Source organism: Rana temporaria, chromosome 12 (assembly GCF_905171775.1).
Source record: "Rana temporaria chromosome 12, aRanTem1.1, whole genome shotgun sequence".
Taxonomy (NCBI): Eukaryota; Metazoa; Chordata; class Amphibia; order Anura; family Ranidae; genus Rana; species Rana temporaria.
In genome coordinates this window covers 102365593-102382920 of record NC_053500.1, presented here as the reverse complement: position 1 = coordinate 102382920, position 17328 = coordinate 102365593, and the positions used below count along the sequence as shown (strand labels likewise).

Here is a 17328-nt window from a genome sequence, read left to right as displayed (position 1 = left end):
AGAGGAGGTGGGTAAATATTCGGGTCCCAAGATCAACTGGGATAAATCCAGAATCCTCCCGCCGGGGATGTCTCCAGAGCTTCCTTTACAGAGAGTGACAGAGATAAAATACCTGGGGGTAAGAGTCACAAGGAACCCTAGGGACTACGTCCCATTAAATATAGAACCCCTATTTGCCATCATTAAAGGGGAGTTCCACCCACAATTTCACTTTTTAAATATAAATACCCCTGTAATACACAAGCTTAATGTATTCTAGTAAAGTTAGTCTGTAAACTAAGGTCCGTTTTGTTAGGTTATTGCAGCATTTAGATAGTTTATAATCTAGAAATAGACCGTGGCCATCTTAAGCGTGGGCATCATGAAGCCAGACTGTATGACTTCCTGGATTTCAGCCAGGACCCAGGCATGGGCTAGGCTGCCCTTGGGGGTTATGGGAAGGATCAACCTAGTAAAAATGATTCTGCTGCCAAAGATTTCGTACATGGTATGGCATGCTCCACTGTACATACCGCTAAAAGTATTTAAACAGATGGAGGCAATTTTAAACTCATTCGTATGGGGCTCCGGCCGACATAAACTGGCGTGGCACATACTTAAGAATCCCACAATGGAGGGGAGATGCTCCTTATCAGATGTGCAGGATTACTACATAGCGTCACAGCTGTCTCATCTATATTATTTTAATACATCGGAGGCACAGAGATATAGGTCATTGGTATGCAACAAACCAGGCAGCCCTTTTCATACTCCTGCACAGGCCATTTTCAGAAAGGGTCACGGGGGAAGCAGGACCTCACGCTTTGGTGCGGAAATGCTACAACACCACCAGAAAATATGGGATATAGCCCTTAAGAAACAGGATAGGACGCACAGAAATGCAAATGCATTTTCACTTATGATGTTTTGTTCTTCAGATAAGGGATGTAGCCAGTCTTTTCTGGATTGGGCTCTATAACAAGGCCAACATCTACTGCACACAAACCTGCCTCTCAATGTGATTGATATGTCAATGTGAAAATGTTTTAAAGTGAAAAAACATGACCATTCTGCTTTCGCTGGTGCAATAATGTAAATGAGACAAATGTGTTTTTTTTTTTTGTTTTTTTTTAATCCACATCAGAGCAAACAATTTGTTTTCAGTGCCGATATCTTGGCATTTAAAAATTTTAGGGTTTGCTGCCGATAAGGTCAGTACACAATTTAAAGGGTTAATAAGGTGTAATCTCCGAGCATCTGAAAAAAGAATTGTTGTTTTACATAAAGATGGCCTAGGCTATAAAAAGATTGCCAAGACCCTGAAACTGAGCTATAGCACAGTGGCAAAGACCATACAGTGGTTTAACAGGACAGGTTCCACTCAGAACAGGGCTTTCCATGGTCGACCAAAGAAGTTGAGTGCACATGCTCAGCGTCATATCCAGAGGTTATCTTTTGGGAAATAGACCTATGAGTGCTGCCAGCATTGCTGCAGAGGTTGAAGGGTTGGGGGGGTCAGCCTGTCGGTGCTCAGACAATACGCTGCACACTGCATCAAATTGGTCTGCATGGCTGTCTTCCCAGAAGGAAGCCTCTTCTAAGAGTCGGTTCACACTGGGGCGACTCAGCCGCCTGACAAGTCGCGTCCCATTCTATGCAATAGAATCGTTTTAATAGGAGCGACGCACGTCGCTCCGACTTAGAAAAAGGTTCTTGTACGACTTCAGGGGCGGCTCGGGTGATTTGCATTGACTTCTATACAGAAGTCATTTTGCTAATCGCCTCTGAAGTCGTCTTCAGGACGATTTGCAGAGTCGCCCCCAAAGTTGTGCCGCCGCAGTGTGAACCGGCTCTAAAGAGGATGCACAAGAAACCCTGCAAACAGTTTGCTGAAGACAAGCAGACTAAGGATGTGGATTACTGGAACCCTGTGGTCTGATGAGACCAAGATAAACTTATTTGGTTTAGATAGTGTGAAGCGTGTGTCGCGGCAACCAGGTGAGGAGTACAAAGACAAGTGTGTCTTGCCTACAGTCAAGCATGGTGGTGGCAGTGTCATGGTCTGGGGCTGCATGAGTGCTGCCAACACTGGAGAGCTTCAGTTCATTAAGGGAACCATGAAGGCCAACATGTACTGTGATATGCTGAAGCAGAGCATGATCCCCTCCCTTCGGAGACTGGGCCGCAGGGCAGTATTTCAACATAATGACTTCACACACACACCTCCAAGATGACCACTGCCTTGCTAAAGAAGCTGAGGGTAAAAGGTGATGGACTGGCCAAGCATGTCTCCAGACCTAAACTCTACTGAACATCTGTGGGGCATCCTCAAACGGAAGTCAGAGGAGTGCAAGGTTTCTAAAAACCTACCAGCTCCGTGATGTCATCATGGAGGAGTGGAAAAGGATTCCAGTGGCAACCTGTGAAACTCTGGTGAACTCCATGCCCAAGAGGGTTAGGGAGTGCTTGAAAATAATAGTGACCACGTAAAATATTGACACTTTGGGCCCAATTTGAACATTCTTACTTAGGGGTGTACTCACTTTTTTTGCCAGCGGTTTAGACATTAAAGGCTGTGTGTTGAATTATTTTGAGGGGACAGGAAATTTACACTGTTATACAAGCTGTACACTCACTACGTTACATTGTAGCAAAGTGTAATTACTTCAGTGTTGTCACATGAAAATATATAATAAAATATTTACAAAAATGTGAGGGGTGTACTCACTTTTGTGAGATGCTGTATGTGCAGTATGAAAAACCTGTGAGATCTTGCAAGATCTCCCTGAAAGATATTAATGATCTTGTCTTCCCAGGGAGCATCAGTGCAGCCATCTTGGATGTATTGTCAGCAGTCCCAGCATTCTTACAAAGGCCCCATACACACGAGAGGATTTATCCGCGAATACGGTCCAGCGGACCGTTTCCGCGGATAAATCCTCTCGAGGATTTGTGCGGATTTCTATGCAATGGAGTGTACTGGTGCGCGACGCTGTCATATAAGGAATTCCACGCATGCGTCGAATCATTACGACGCATGCGGGGGATCCCTTCGGACGGATGGATCCGGTGAGTCTATACAGACCAGCGGATCCATCCGTTGGGATGGATTCCAGCGGATAGATTTGTTTAGCATGTCAGCAAATATTTATTTGCTGGAATCCATCCCAGGGGATAAATATCCGCGGAAAAAGATCCGCTGGAGTGTACACACCATAGGATCTATCCGCTGAAACCCATTCGCTGGGATTTTTCAGCGGATGGATTCTATCGTGTGTATGGGGCCTTAGAGTTGCCACTTAAGTGAAACTTTATATTTAAGGCTATGTAGAGAGGTAATTGGAGGGGTGGAGATGCTGGACCAGTACAGAGAGTAACAAGACTCCCATAAGAGGATATAATAAAATATTTTCAAAAATGTGAGGGGTGTACTCACTTTTGTGAGATACTATATATTCTAAAGATCTTGCTTTGTCTTTGTTTAATTTTTCTTAATATGACATTTTCCATTATTCTTCCATGTTGAACATTCATGATAGTTACTATGGTGTGGTCTTTTTCAGGTCATTAAATGGAGTCATTGAACAGATGGAAGCTTTTTCCCATAAGCTGAGTGATCTGTCTGTGCGAGTGGAGAACACTCAGATGACCACTTCACAGGAGATAGAACTTGGAGCACGACAGAGGGAGGGACAGCTTCGAGGTATTGTTGTACCATTCATACATCTTCTAACCAATATTTACAATACACAATAATTCACAATTATCTGGAAACGTAAAAGCAACAGTCCTAAAGTATTTCTGATATTTTCACCTGTGCTTACACGAATGCAATTTATCACTGATTTTTGATTCAGCACTGCAGGAACGTTTGACAAGGCAGCAAAAAGATATGGAAGAGGAACGGAACAGTTTGCGCATGATCATCACCAACATGGAGACTCGACTGAGTGAACAGAGCCGCCAGCTTGAACAGGTAGAAATGGCATTCTGATGTCTGGGCACTGTTGTTCTCTGTACTGCTTGTGCTATATGTGGGCTTAGCGACATTTTATTTCAACAGGAACGTTGGAGGGTGTCTGCAGAACAGGCCAAAATGGACTCGCTACAGCGCTCTCTAGAGGAACAAAAAAGAATAATGACCCAACAATTATCCCAGGAGAGAGAAGAGCTGGAGAGGGCAAAGGTCAGAAGCTTTTTTGTCATCTGGATGATTTCAATAACAGTCAACTTACAGCTAGATACCCTGTTGTCAGACCATCTTTTATATAGCTTGCCTATCCCACACTACCATTTTGAAAATACGTGTCCAAGGTTCGCATGCAGTATAGGAGTAGTACTGTCTATGTGACATAGAGCATTGCATATAAAATTTGTCTGTTTAAAAAAAAAAACACAACAAAAAATTAGTGTTTCGTATGGCACATGACATCATGCACATCCTCTTGCTTACAGTATCTCACAAAAGTGAGTACACCCCCCACACATTTTTGTGAATATATTTTTATATATCTTTTCATGTGACAACACTGAACAAATTACAATTTGCTACAATTTAAAGTAGTGAGTGTACAGCTTGTATAACCATTGTAAACATTGGGGGTTGTTAACTCAATGGTAAATGCATTTTTCAGCGAGTCCACAGCAGTCAGATGTTAGGTTTAAGGGCATGGCAGCCCATTTTTATTTAAAAGGCAAAAATAAACGGTTCACACACAGGATTCCCACGCAGGGGTTCTTCTCCAGTAATGTTCATAGAAAGAAAAATACCAAGCCTCCTGGCTCCCAGGCTCACTCAGCCTTGTAGTACCTGCTATACCTGGCCCACTCCTAGCCTCAACAGGATTCTCCAGCTTACTGTCTCCCAGACTTCCGGACTTCCTCCAGCCCCCTTGGACTCGCTAGCCACCTCAGGTCTACCAGCCTTCCCAGTCCGCCAGGCACAAAGTCCCCCCACACCAGGGATGTAGTCTTCCAGGGCAGACAGCTTTCCACACACACTGTTGAACCAGCAGCCAGCAGCCAGCTGCACACACTCCACCTTCCTCTCCACTCTGTTCTCACCAGTCCCTCATTATATTGGCTGTTTTCACCTGAGCACCCAACCTGCTGGCTATTCCCAAGACCTGGACACAGGGTCGGAGATCCCATCCCGCCCAAGTCTCTGCAGGATCTCCAAACCACACAGCCCCATTCAAACTTAGCAAAACCCGGAGAAAGCTGCCAAAACAGTTTTCTCCGTTTTTAAAGTTATGCTGTGAAGTTCTGCAGTCCACTGACATGCAGACTCTGTGTCCGTTTTTGCTGCGTTTTTATGGTGACCGGGACCCTGACTATTACATACCCCCCCCCTTTGTTTCGAACCCGAAGGGGGCGGAACACCAGCACACGTCATTAGGGTTGGGACACCTCTGTGCTGGCTGTCAGCCGAGTAGGCCCAACCCTTTTTCCGGGTGCGGTTCCAGGTAAGTCCTACCCTGACTCTCCATGGGATCCCACTTTTTTCTATTCTACGCTTTCTCCCTCTTCTGGGGTTCCTGGGCTTATTTGCTTTTCTCGGGGGAACACTACCTTCCCTGATCCTACCTTTCAGCTTACGGAAGTAAGTTTTACCTTTCACCACAGGACTTTCAGGTTCAAGAACCCCTCTTTGGTTACCCACGGCAACCACATTAGTTTTGACAGCACTACTCATTAGCAGATCAGACATTTCAATGTCAGCCAGTCCAACACAATCAGTGCCATCCATCTTAGTGCTTGGCAGAACTAGACCAGAGGAGGGACCACACGCAGGTAAGTGACTACAACCCACGGGACCATAGCACAGCTCCACCTCACCTGTTGTCTGACACTCCATGGGTAACTGATCAAACAAATGACACTGATCCACACAACTACTTCTTTCTGATGTACACATTACATTGTTGCAGAAACCAACATTAGTACTTTCTCTCACAGCGTCTCCGGGTACTTGAAGTTGTACCTCTTTCTGAGTGATAGAAAGCATCTCTGCTAGTGCTGCGTCTATTCTGGGCCCTTCCTTCTCATGAGGTTCAGCTGGTGAGACAGTATCTGCGCCCTCTACTGACCACTGCTCAGCTGCACCTCGGACCACACCAGCAGGGATGTTACCAGTCACTACACCAGCCGGAGAGACCTTTGATGTCTCCAACAAGTCTGAGCACCTTCCATACCACTCAGTAACTGGGTGCACCCTCTTAGAGAGCCTCAGGACTATTTGCCACACTGTTAATAAGCATTGGACCCACCAATACCACTCTTGATCAAAGTTTCCCTGCACAGCCTGTACCACCTGGCTCCACCTATTGGTACTACGCAGCATAACCTGGTCCGTCTGCGGTGGAAACACCCAAGTGTACAGCGAGTGCGTTTTTACCAACTCCAGCATTTCTAATAAGGTTTTTGTCATCTCTATGCAACCTATGTCTAAATACCAGAGCTTTCTAGGGACTTTTTCCCTGTCCAAGACATGGAGGGGCTCATCCACTGCAGGTTGAAAGGGTGAGACATATGAAGAGACCTCCACCTCCTGGGAGGTACCCATCATCACCGCCTGTTGCTCCCTTGGAGCGCTGTCAGACACATGTCTCACACTTATCCCTTCTGCACCAGTGTCAATGAGCCTCTGCAGGTCATTACAAGTCGCACTGTCACCTTGACACTTGCTATTACTTAGTTGCTGGGCTGTGGACAACACATCTGCTATGCCAGCGCCCTGAACTGTTCCTTCAGACTGGAGGGCATTAACCTTCGCAGGAGCAAACATATCCTTGAGCACCAGCTGATCTGCGATCCCTCCATTGGGCATAGCAGGTGTTATGTCCACCACATTATTTAGTATTGTCATTACATTCTCATACCAACTATCCCAGTCCATTGTGGTTCCATCACCTGGTCTAGAAGACCCCACAGGAACCTGTGATTTACTAGCTAAAACATAATCTGTGTCACTTCTATACTTCTCACATTGGGATGATACGTCTGACAAGGCAGGCTGTAATGCATGCCTTTGCCCTACCTGCTCTGGGGGCGCTACTGACACACACAGCTCTGCACTTTCAGCTTTTGCAGGCTGAATTAACCCCTTGACAACTGGGTTACACTTAGGGTTGTGGGGCTGCGCCCACACACTCTCACTGTGTGACACAGTCTTTGCTTGTTTCATCAGAGTCGCATAACAACCATCCTGGAAAACCTCTGGCTCCAACCCATGGGGACCCCATGAGACTTTCCTGGACAATCCTGCGCTTCTGGTTGTCATGGGAGATATCCTACTTCCATCATTGGTAGCAAACACATTTCCAGACACGACATTAAGGGAAACACATTTTTCAATGTCATTATCACCAATACCATCACATTTTCCAACATTAACACTTTTGTCAGTATAACCATCAGCATTTTCATTACGTTTAGACATAACTTCTACTTTTGTGGATTGTCCATTACCCACCACAGCCTGTGAGCCTCTCCTCACAGAACCCTCTATATTTAAATGGGAATATTTTGCTCTTTGCGCAGCTCCATAGCTGACCTGGGAAACACTCTGCTTCATCACTGCAAGCTCATTGGAGGTTTCCCTGGGCAACTCTGCAGCACCTGTCACTAGGGAACATGGCACAAAGACACTTTTGGTCACCCCTAGCTCAACTTTCCCCGCACTCTGCGGGATTAGAGCAGGCGCATGCACAGTCCCCATGTCCATTTGAGTCTTTAACCTTGCCGTCAGCTGAGCTTCACCATATGCCATCCCACTGCTCTGGGTAGCACACTGCAGCAAGTCTAAATCCATTTGTACTGCGGATCTCCCCACTGGACATACTCCCACTTCACTGGGATCAGAATAATAAACTGAAACAGTCTTACCATTTTCAGTGGCTGGCATCATAGTCTTCACTTGAGTGCGCTGTCTCTTAGCTGTGGTGTCTCCATAGGCTGAATCTTTCATGTGGTCATGGAGAAACACTGCAGCCTTTCCAGACCCACCAACACCCCCTGCATGCAACACAGGATCCCTGTTGCTAAGGGTAACAGCAGACCAGCACTCCAAAGATGGTTGGCTACATCGATGCACACTCATGCTCTCCTGAGCCATTACTTGATTGGTGCTTTGCTGTCGCAGGGACGCCTCTCCCGTTGCTATGGGTGATGACCTCCCTTTGCTGGGGCATTGCTGGCGGCCCATGATGCGTTGGAACTCTCCTCTAAGAAGGATTTCCTCTTTAAACTGGCAGTAGTCATCCTGGTCACCGTCCATCAAATGGTAAACCGATCGGTACTCTACCAGTAATAAGGTTTGCAGCAATTTTGGCCACCGATCTCTAGGCCATTTTCTCCTTACAGCGACTTTTTCAAAATTTTCCAGGAAGTCTCCAACCTCCTCTGTAGGTAGCATGGGTTGCAAATAGTCAGAGGCCACTATCTCAGCCCTTTGCACCAGGGCTGTGGAGTCGGAGTCGAGGAGTCGGAGTCGGGGGAAATTTTGGGTACCTGGAGTCGGAGTCCGCAAACAATGCACCGACTCCGACTCCTACTAAATTTAGATTGGAATAAAAAAAAAAAAAAGCAAGTTTAAATGTCCCAATTCACAAAAAGTTATAATTAATGACTTCTCTACTGTAAGAATAAAGACCAATGCATGCAGTGCCTCACGTAACCGCAAAACGAACACGTTAAGTGACCGTGAAGAAGCATGCTTTTCATGTGCTTCACTATATGGCACGCAACGCACAATTAGGAGCTGCAATACTTATACTTTCCATAGTGTTGTGCTTTTACAGGGAACGCATGTTAGAGAACCAGTAAGTGTCCAAATAAAAAAAATTCCAACAGGAGTTTTCTAAAGCACTAAAAGAAGTTGAAAAGTATGATCGCTCATCAAAACTTACTGTTGAAGAAGCCATCCTTGTTTATCCAGAGATCGTTAGTGATGTGGCCAGAATAGTTACTGCAATGCCACCCACCCAAGTCAGTGTCGAAAGATTATTTTCAGCCCTAAAAATAATAAAGTCTGACTTAAGAGCCTCTATGAAAGAGGATCTGGCAGAGGCAATTCTCTTCCTTAGAACTCTACATTGAATTGATTTGCATTTGCTAAGCCTAGAACTACATTTCAAGATTAATATAAACCATTTCTAGGTTTTGCAGATTTTGTTTTTGGTTCATTATAGATAAGCTTTGTTTTTGTTCTAAAACAACCAAATAATGTGGTTTGTATTTTTGAACTGGTAAAGATCCTGTTCCTGATGTTTATGCCTGCTGCTACTATCCAGTCACTTGATTGTTTTCATTGTGTTTTGTCTTTTGCTTAAACTGTGCAATACAGTAGACTGTTGGCTTCCCAGCCAGTAGTCCTGTGGTAGGTTGCGTTTCTTTCACTCAAGGAATGTATAAAATACATTCGCATATTAATACAGAGGAGTCGGAGTCGGGGAGTCGGAAGTACATAAAACTGAGGAGTCGGAGTCGGAACATTTATCTACCGACTCCACAGCCCTGCTTTGCACCGCATCCGACTCTTTAGTCTGGTTCCGCTTGAACCACTCATTCACAGTCTCATACACCACTGGCCCCTTTTGACTGGCCCTCCTAGGTGGAGACATCTTCTCAGGCCACGCTGAGCTCACTTCCCCTTTAACTTGCTTTGACATGAACTTCTTGCATTTTGACTGCCTCATCCTTGCAGTCGCATGCACAGCAGCTTGTCACACAGTTCACAGCAGGAAAAAGGGAAAAAAAAATCTCACAGGTGCACCACCTGTATGCCACACAGTCTGTCAAAATAAACTTCTGCGCAATGCCGTTCACCTGGCTGCCACACACAGCTAGCAGTAGTTCCTGCTGCGACTCACCACAGAGCAAGGACCCGGATTTCACCGTCTAGATGCCCGCTGAATCCACCACTGTAAACATTGGGGGTTGTTAACTCAATGGTAAATGCATTTTTCAGCGAGTCCACAGCAGTCAGATGTTAGGTTTGAGGGCATGGCAGCCCATTTTTATTTAAAAGGCAAAAATAAACGGTTCACACACAGGATTCCCACGCAGGGGTTCTTCTCCAGTAATGTTCATAGAAAGAAAAATACCAAGCCTCCTGGCTCCCAGGCTCACTCAGCCTTGTAGTACCTGCTATACCTGGCCCACTCCTGGCCTCAACAGGATTCTCCAGCTTACTGTCTCCCAGACTTCCGGACTTCCTCCAGCCACCTTGGACTCGCTAGCCACCTCAGGTCTACCAGCCTTCCCAGTCCGCCAGGCACAAAGTCCCCCCACACCAGGGATGTAGTCTTCCAGGGCAGACAGCTTTCCACACACACCGTGTTGAACCAGCAGCCAGCTGCACACACTCCACCTTCCTCTCCACTCTGTTCTCACCAGTCCCTGATTATATTGGCTGTTTTCACCTGAGCACCCAACCTGCTGGCTATTCCCAAGACCTGGACACAGGGCTGGAGATCCCATCCCGCCCAAGTCTCTGCAGGATCTCCAAACCACACAGCCCCATTCAAACTTAGCAAAACCCGGAGAAAGCTGCCAAAACAGTTTTCTCCGTTTTAAAGTTATGCTGTGAAGTTCTGCAGTCCACTGACATGCAGACTCTGTGTCCGTTTTTGCTGCATTTTTATGGTGACCGGGACCCTGACTATTACACCATGTAAACTTGATGTCCCCTCAAAATAATTCAACACACAGCAACTTAATGTCTAAACCACTGGCAACAAAAGTGAGTACACCCCTAAGTGAAAATGTCCAATTTGGGCCCAAAGTGTCAATATTTTGTGTGGCCACCATTATTTTCCAGCACTGCCTTAACCCTTTTGTGCATGGAGTTCACCAGAGCTTCACAGGTTGCCACTGGTGTCCTCTTCCACTCCTACATGATGAAATCACAGGGATGGTGGATGTTTGAGACTTTGCGCTCCTCCAACTTCTGTTTGAGGATGCCCCACAGGGTTTAGGTCTGGAGACATGCTCTGCCAGTCCATTGCCTTTAACCTCAGCTTCTTTAGCAAGGCAGTGGTCGTCTTTGGAGGTGTGTTTGGGGTCGTTATGTTGGAATACTGTCCTGCGGCCCAGTCTCCGAAGGGAGGGGGATCATGCTCTGCTTCAGTATGTCACAGTACATGTTGGCATTCATGGTTCCCTCAAACTATAGCTTCCCAGTGCTGGCAGCACTCATGCAGCCCCAGACCATGACACTCCCACGACCATGCTTGACTGTAGGCAAGACACACTTGTTTTTGTACTCCTCACACACGCTTGACACCATCTGAATCAAATAAGTTTATCTTGGTCTCATCAGACCACAGGACAAGGTTCCAGTAATCCATGTCCTTAGTCTGCTTGTCTTCAGCAAACTGTTTGCAGGCTTTCTTGTGCATCATCTTTAGAAGAGGCTTCCTTCTGGGACGACATCCATTCAGACCAAAGTGATGCAGTGTGCAGCGTATGGTCTGAGCACTGACAGGTTAACCCCCTACCCCTTTAACCTCTGCAGCAATGTTGACAGCACTCATAGGTCTATTTCCCCAAGAAAACCTCTGGATATGAGGCTGAGCATGTGCTCTCAACTTCTTTGATCGACCATGGCAAGGCCTGTTGTGGAACCTGTCTTGTTAAACTGCTGTATGCCACTGTGCTGCAGTTTCAGGGTCTTGGCAATCTTCTTATAACCTAGGCCATCTTTATGTAGCGCAACAATTATTTTTTTCAGCTCCTCAGAGTTCTTTGCCATGAGGTGCCATGTTGAAGTTCCAGTGACCAGTATGAGAGTGATAACAGCAAATTTAACACACCTGCTCCCCATTCACACCTGAGACCTTGTAACGCTAATGAGTCACACACCAGGGAGGGGAAAATAGCTAATTGGACCCAATTTAGATATTTTCACTTAACGGTGTAATCACTTTTGTTGCCATCGGTTTAGACATTAATGGCTGTGTGTTGAGTTATTATGAGGGGACAGCAAATTTACACTGTTATACATACTATCTTTACACTACTTTACATTGTAGCAAAGTGTAATTTCTTTGGTGTTGTCACATGAAAAGATATAATAAAATATTTTACAAAAATGTGAGGGGTGTACTCACTTTTGTGAAATGCTGTATGTGCAGTATGACAACCCTGTAAGATCTTGCAAGATCTCCCTGAAAGATATTAGTGATCTTGTCTTCCTAGGGAGCATCAGTGCAGCCATTTTGGATGTATTGTCAGCAGTCCCAGCATTCTTACTTAGGTGTCCGTTTATGAAGCAGTGAAATCTATTCACTGCTTCTTTCTCCAGCATTCACAGTGAAGATTTTTCTCCTCTGTGTGCCTGTTTATGAAGCGGAGAAGATAGCTTCACCCTTGGAGGAGTGAAGTGATCTTCCAACGCTTCAAACAGTGGAGAACGGACCAGAAATTCACAGAGATACGGAGATGTCAGTTTATTGAGCAGTGATAAATGATCACCGCTCAGTTCACTGAAAGATACGTGGTTAATGTAATTAAAATAACGAGTCCCCCTGCATAATATATATATATATATATATATATATATATATATATATATATATATAATATATATATATATATATATGTGTGTATACACACACACATTGTATATACATGTATATACACACACACATTATATATATGTACATGTATACATTATATATATTTATGTATATATATGTATACACATAAAAATTACAGGGGGACATGGTTACAGTGTTGGGGGCTCTGAACGAGGTAGAAGGAAGTTAAAAATCTTCCTCCCTCCTCATCAGAGCCCCTGGGATTTCCTCTTCACTCCCCACTTCACCAGCTCTGAGATGGTGAATCGGGGAGTGTGAATTCTGACTCAGATCACCAGTGAAGAGCTCAGATCACAGCTTCATAAACTGGCCGTTACTGTGTCAGTCTATGAGACTTCACTGTGTGTAGAGATAATCTGCGGGAGAACAAGTTCAAACACTTCTCCCCCTGATTATCACTGTTTCATAAACTGTTTATGGGCTGTGATCACTGGTGATCCCTGGGATCACCGCTCTTCACTGCTTCATAAACGGACACCTTAGAGTTGCCACTCAAGTGAAACTTTATATTTAAGGCTATGTAGAGAGGTAATTGGTGGGGTGGAGATGCTGGGCCAGTACAGAGTAACCACTTAAACGGCTCACGTGGATATATGTTGTCAGAATGGCACCGGCAGGCAAATCAACGTATATTTACGTCAGTTTGAATTTGCCGCCATGCGCCTGCTGCCGGCAGTGCGCGCCTGCCACGAGCTCCATGACAGTGCCCGCGGGAACTGCGGACTATATGTCCGCCGGTGTCCCGCGATCAGGTCATAGATCTGATGAACACAGCATCTCCTGGTTCTGCCTAGTGACATGTCAATGATCGTCTGCTCCCTCTCTTCGGGAGCAGTGATCAGTGACATGTCGTTTGTAGCCACGCCCCTAACAGTTAGAATCACTCCCTAGGACACACTTAACCCCTTCCTAGCCCCTAGTGGTTAACCCCTTCACTGCCAGTTACATTTACACAGTCACCAGTGCATTTTTATAGCACTGATCGCTGTATAAATGTGAACGGTCCTAAAATAGCGCCAAAAGTGGCCGATGTGTCCGCCATAATGTCGCAGTCATGATAAAAATCGCTGATCGCTGCCATTGCTAGTAAAAAAAAAAATATTAATAAAAATGCCATAAAACTATCCCCTATATTGTAGACGCTATAACTTTTGCGCAAACCAATCAATAAACGCATATTGCGTATAGATTTTTGGGGGATATTTATTATAGCAAAAAGTTAAAAAAAATATTGCTTTTTTTTTTTCAAAATTGTCGCTGGCCTGGTCAATTGGCAGCCAAATGGCCTGGGGCTGAAGTGGGTAACAAGACACTCCCATAAGAGAAGACTAAGATAAGCAAGGAGGAAGGGGGCTATGCTAGGGAATTGACTCTTCCTGGAATAGTCAAATTTAGCTAGCAGGTTCATAGACACATTGCAGTGATAATAAAAACAAGTGTATGGAAAGGAAAAACACTTGTGCTAAGCATCTACAATACCAATTTATGTGTTTTTACCAGTGGCGGCTGGTGCTCAAAGTTTTTGGGGGGCGCAAACTAAAAAGAAAAAAAATTGCAGCCTCACTGTGCCCATCAAATGCAGCCACTGTGCCATCAATTGTCACCACTGTGCCATGCCATCAAATGCAGTCACTGTGCCATGCCATCAAACGCAGCCACTGTGCCATCAATTCGCACCACTGTGCCATGCCATCAAACACAGCCACTGTGCCATGCCATCAAACGCAGCCACTGTGCCATCAATTGTCACCACTGTTCCATGTCATCAAATGCAGTCACTATGCCATCAAACGCAGCCACTGTGCTATCAATTCGCAACACTGTGCCATGCCATCAAACGCAGCCACTGTGCCCATCAATTGTCGCCACTGTGCCAATTGTCACCACTGTGCCCTTTAATTGTCGACACTGTGCCCATTGTCGCCACTGTGCCCATTGATGTCACTGTGCCGTTTAATTGCCGCCACTGTGCCCATTGTCACCAATGCCCATTGTTGCCGCTGTGCCCTGTAAAATTACCCCCCCCCCTCCCCACCCGGCACTTACCTTTCTGGAAGTCAGCCATCCTCCTAGTCCTTCCACGTCCCTCGATGTCTTCTCCCGCCCACGGTGGCGCTTCAGCCAATCAGGTTACCAATAACCAGAACCGGTGAACCTGATTGGCTGAGACGCCTGTCCGTCTTATCCAAGGAACGCACCCACCGTACGTTCCCTGGTTAAGCATACGGAAGGCTGAGGGCTGTACTCGGAAAGCTTATCGGAGCCACTGGCTCTGATAGGCACAGCCAACCAGCTGCCGTTATTCAGGTGGCCGGCGCTCAAGGTCCGGCCATCTGAATAGGCCAGCGGCCGGCAAGAATAACAGATTCATGCAATACATGAATCTATGTTATTAATCAGTGGTGGTGAAGGAGCCAGAGGGGGCGGCGCTCCAACGCCCTCTATAGACGCACCGCCACTGGTTTTTATCTGCAATTTGGTGCCAAGCATTTACTACATTTAAGAGTCAGCCTATTGCGAACTGATGTTTCAGTGTTTGGATTATTTTATATCTCTTAGGAACTCTGCTGATAACATTTCTGTGCTTGATCTTTGGTAAAGCCCAACTCCAGCTATAACAATTTTTTTTTTAATCTTTGTCCCTACTGGGGAGTTTTCTACTGACTTCCAGTCTTGGTGCTATAGACAGCAGTAAAAACCTGACAATGTTTCTAACCTTTCTTCGCCTTTTTTGTCACAGTTAAAGATTCTGCTGCCCCGATGACCATACAGGAGAATTTTCCCAATGGGGATATAAACAAAAATAGTTCCAACTTCTATCCAGAACTAAAAATATATAAAAAGAGAAACTCCAACTTGTAAAAAAATATATATTTAAACATTTTAACACAATGGGGTTGATTTACTAAAACTGGAGAGTGCAAAATCTGGTGCAGCTCTGCAAAGAAACCAATTTTATTTTTTTTGTTGTTGTCAAAACGTAATTGAACAAGCTGAAGTTAGAAGCTGATTGGCTACCATGCACAGCTGCACCACATTTTGCGCACTCCAGTTTTAGTAAATCAACTTAAAGGGGTTGTAAAGGTAAAAAAAACTCCCTAAATAGCTTTAGTGCAGTCCCCCTTTACTTACATCATCCTTCGATTTTGCTTTTAAATGTCCTTATTTCTTCTGAGAAATCCTCACTTCCTGTTCTTCTGTCTGTAACTACACACCGTAATGCAAGGCTTTCTCCCTGGTGTGGAGAAAGCCTCTTGAGGGGGGAGGGGGCGAGCAGGAGGATCAGGACGCTCTCTACTGTGAAGATAGAGAAAGGAGCTGTGTGTTAGTGGGCATCCTGACACTCCTGCTCGCCCCCTCCCCCCTCAAGAGGCTTTCTCCACACCTATGAGTTACGTAGTTATATAGTAACATAGTTCAGTTGAACTCACACGATTTCACTCCTGCTTGTCAGTCCCGATTTCGGCCACGATTACAGAGACATCTGTGCAGTTTCTGCACAGATGTCAATGTAAATTGTGGGCCAAAATCGCAAAAAGTAGTACAGAAACGACTTTTTGAAATCGGTGCAGCGCCGCAGATGCGGCGTCAACCCAATTAGGATGGTGCTATTGCTGGCAAATGCCGCCGTTTTGACATGTGATTTGTGAAATTGCTAGCCATGTCTAGAGCTGACTTAGTACGCATGTAGCATAATGTGTTGCATAAACTTGGTTTACAACTTTTCATGCAACATGGCAATCGTATTTTTTCATTGTCTACAACTGTCTTGCCTTGACCTATCATATTTTTCTACAGAAAAATCTTCCTGTTCACAATTTTGGGCCAGATTCATGAAGACTTACGACGGGCGTATCAGTAGATACGCCGTCGTAAGTCCGAATCCCCGCCGTCGTATATTTAAGCGTATTCTCAAACTGAGATACGCTTAAATATTGCTAAGATACGACCGGCGTAAGTCTCCTACGCTGTCGTATCTTAGCTGCCTATTTACGCTGGCCGCTAGGGGCGTGTACGTTGATTTACGCCTAGAATATGTAAATCAGCTAGATACGCCTATTCACGAATGTACGCCCGGCCGTCGCAGTAAAGATACGCCGTTTACGTAAGGCGTTTTCAGGCGTAAAGATAAACCACCAAAAAGATGGCGCAGCCAATGTTAAGTATGGACGTCGGGACCGCGTAAAATTTTTCACATTTTACGTCGTTTACGTAAGTCGTCCGTGAATGGGGATGGACGTAAGTTACGTTCACGTCGAAACCAATGAGTCTTTGCGGCGCAATTTGGAGCATGCGCACTGGGATACGTCCACGGACGGCGCATGCGCCGTTAGTAAAAAACGTCATTTACGTGGGGTCACAATGAATTTACATACAACACGCCCACATCTTCAACATTTGAATTGGGCGGGCTTACGCCGGCCCAGTTACACTACGCCTCCGTAAGTTAGAGCGCAACTTCTTTGTGAATACAGGACCTGCTGCTCTAACTAACGGCGGCGTAGTGTATGTGAGATACGCTACGCCCGCCTAAATCTCTCTGAATCTAGCTAAATATTTTCAAAATACCCCATTGTCATCCGCCCCAAACTCGCTCATCCAGGTTTTTATGAACCTTGCTTTTGTGCACTGGTCCAATTCATTTTGGTGGAGGGGGATTCGTTTCAGGGGTTGGGCTTGGCCCCTTAGTTCCAGTGCAGGGAACCCCTAAGGCCTGTACACACGATCCACCTTTATGGCCATAATT

At 45.5% G+C, this 17328-nt stretch overlaps 1 protein-coding gene across 4 annotated transcripts in view; it reads left to right on the top strand.

The window, feature by feature from the left end:
• Window positions 1-17328, top strand: part of FBF1 (Fas binding factor 1) — a 145834-nt gene that overhangs the window by 102967 nt on the left and 25539 nt on the right. For all 4 annotated transcript variants that reach the window (XM_040329970.1, XM_040329971.1, XM_040329968.1 and 1 more), the window contains 3 exons: window positions 3543-3682; window positions 3837-3955; window positions 4043-4165. In XM_040329970.1, the coding sequence (XP_040185904.1) occupies window positions 3543-3682; window positions 3837-3955; window positions 4043-4165 (382 nt within the window). The remainder of the gene's footprint in view (window positions 1-3542; window positions 3683-3836; window positions 3956-4042; window positions 4166-17328) is intronic.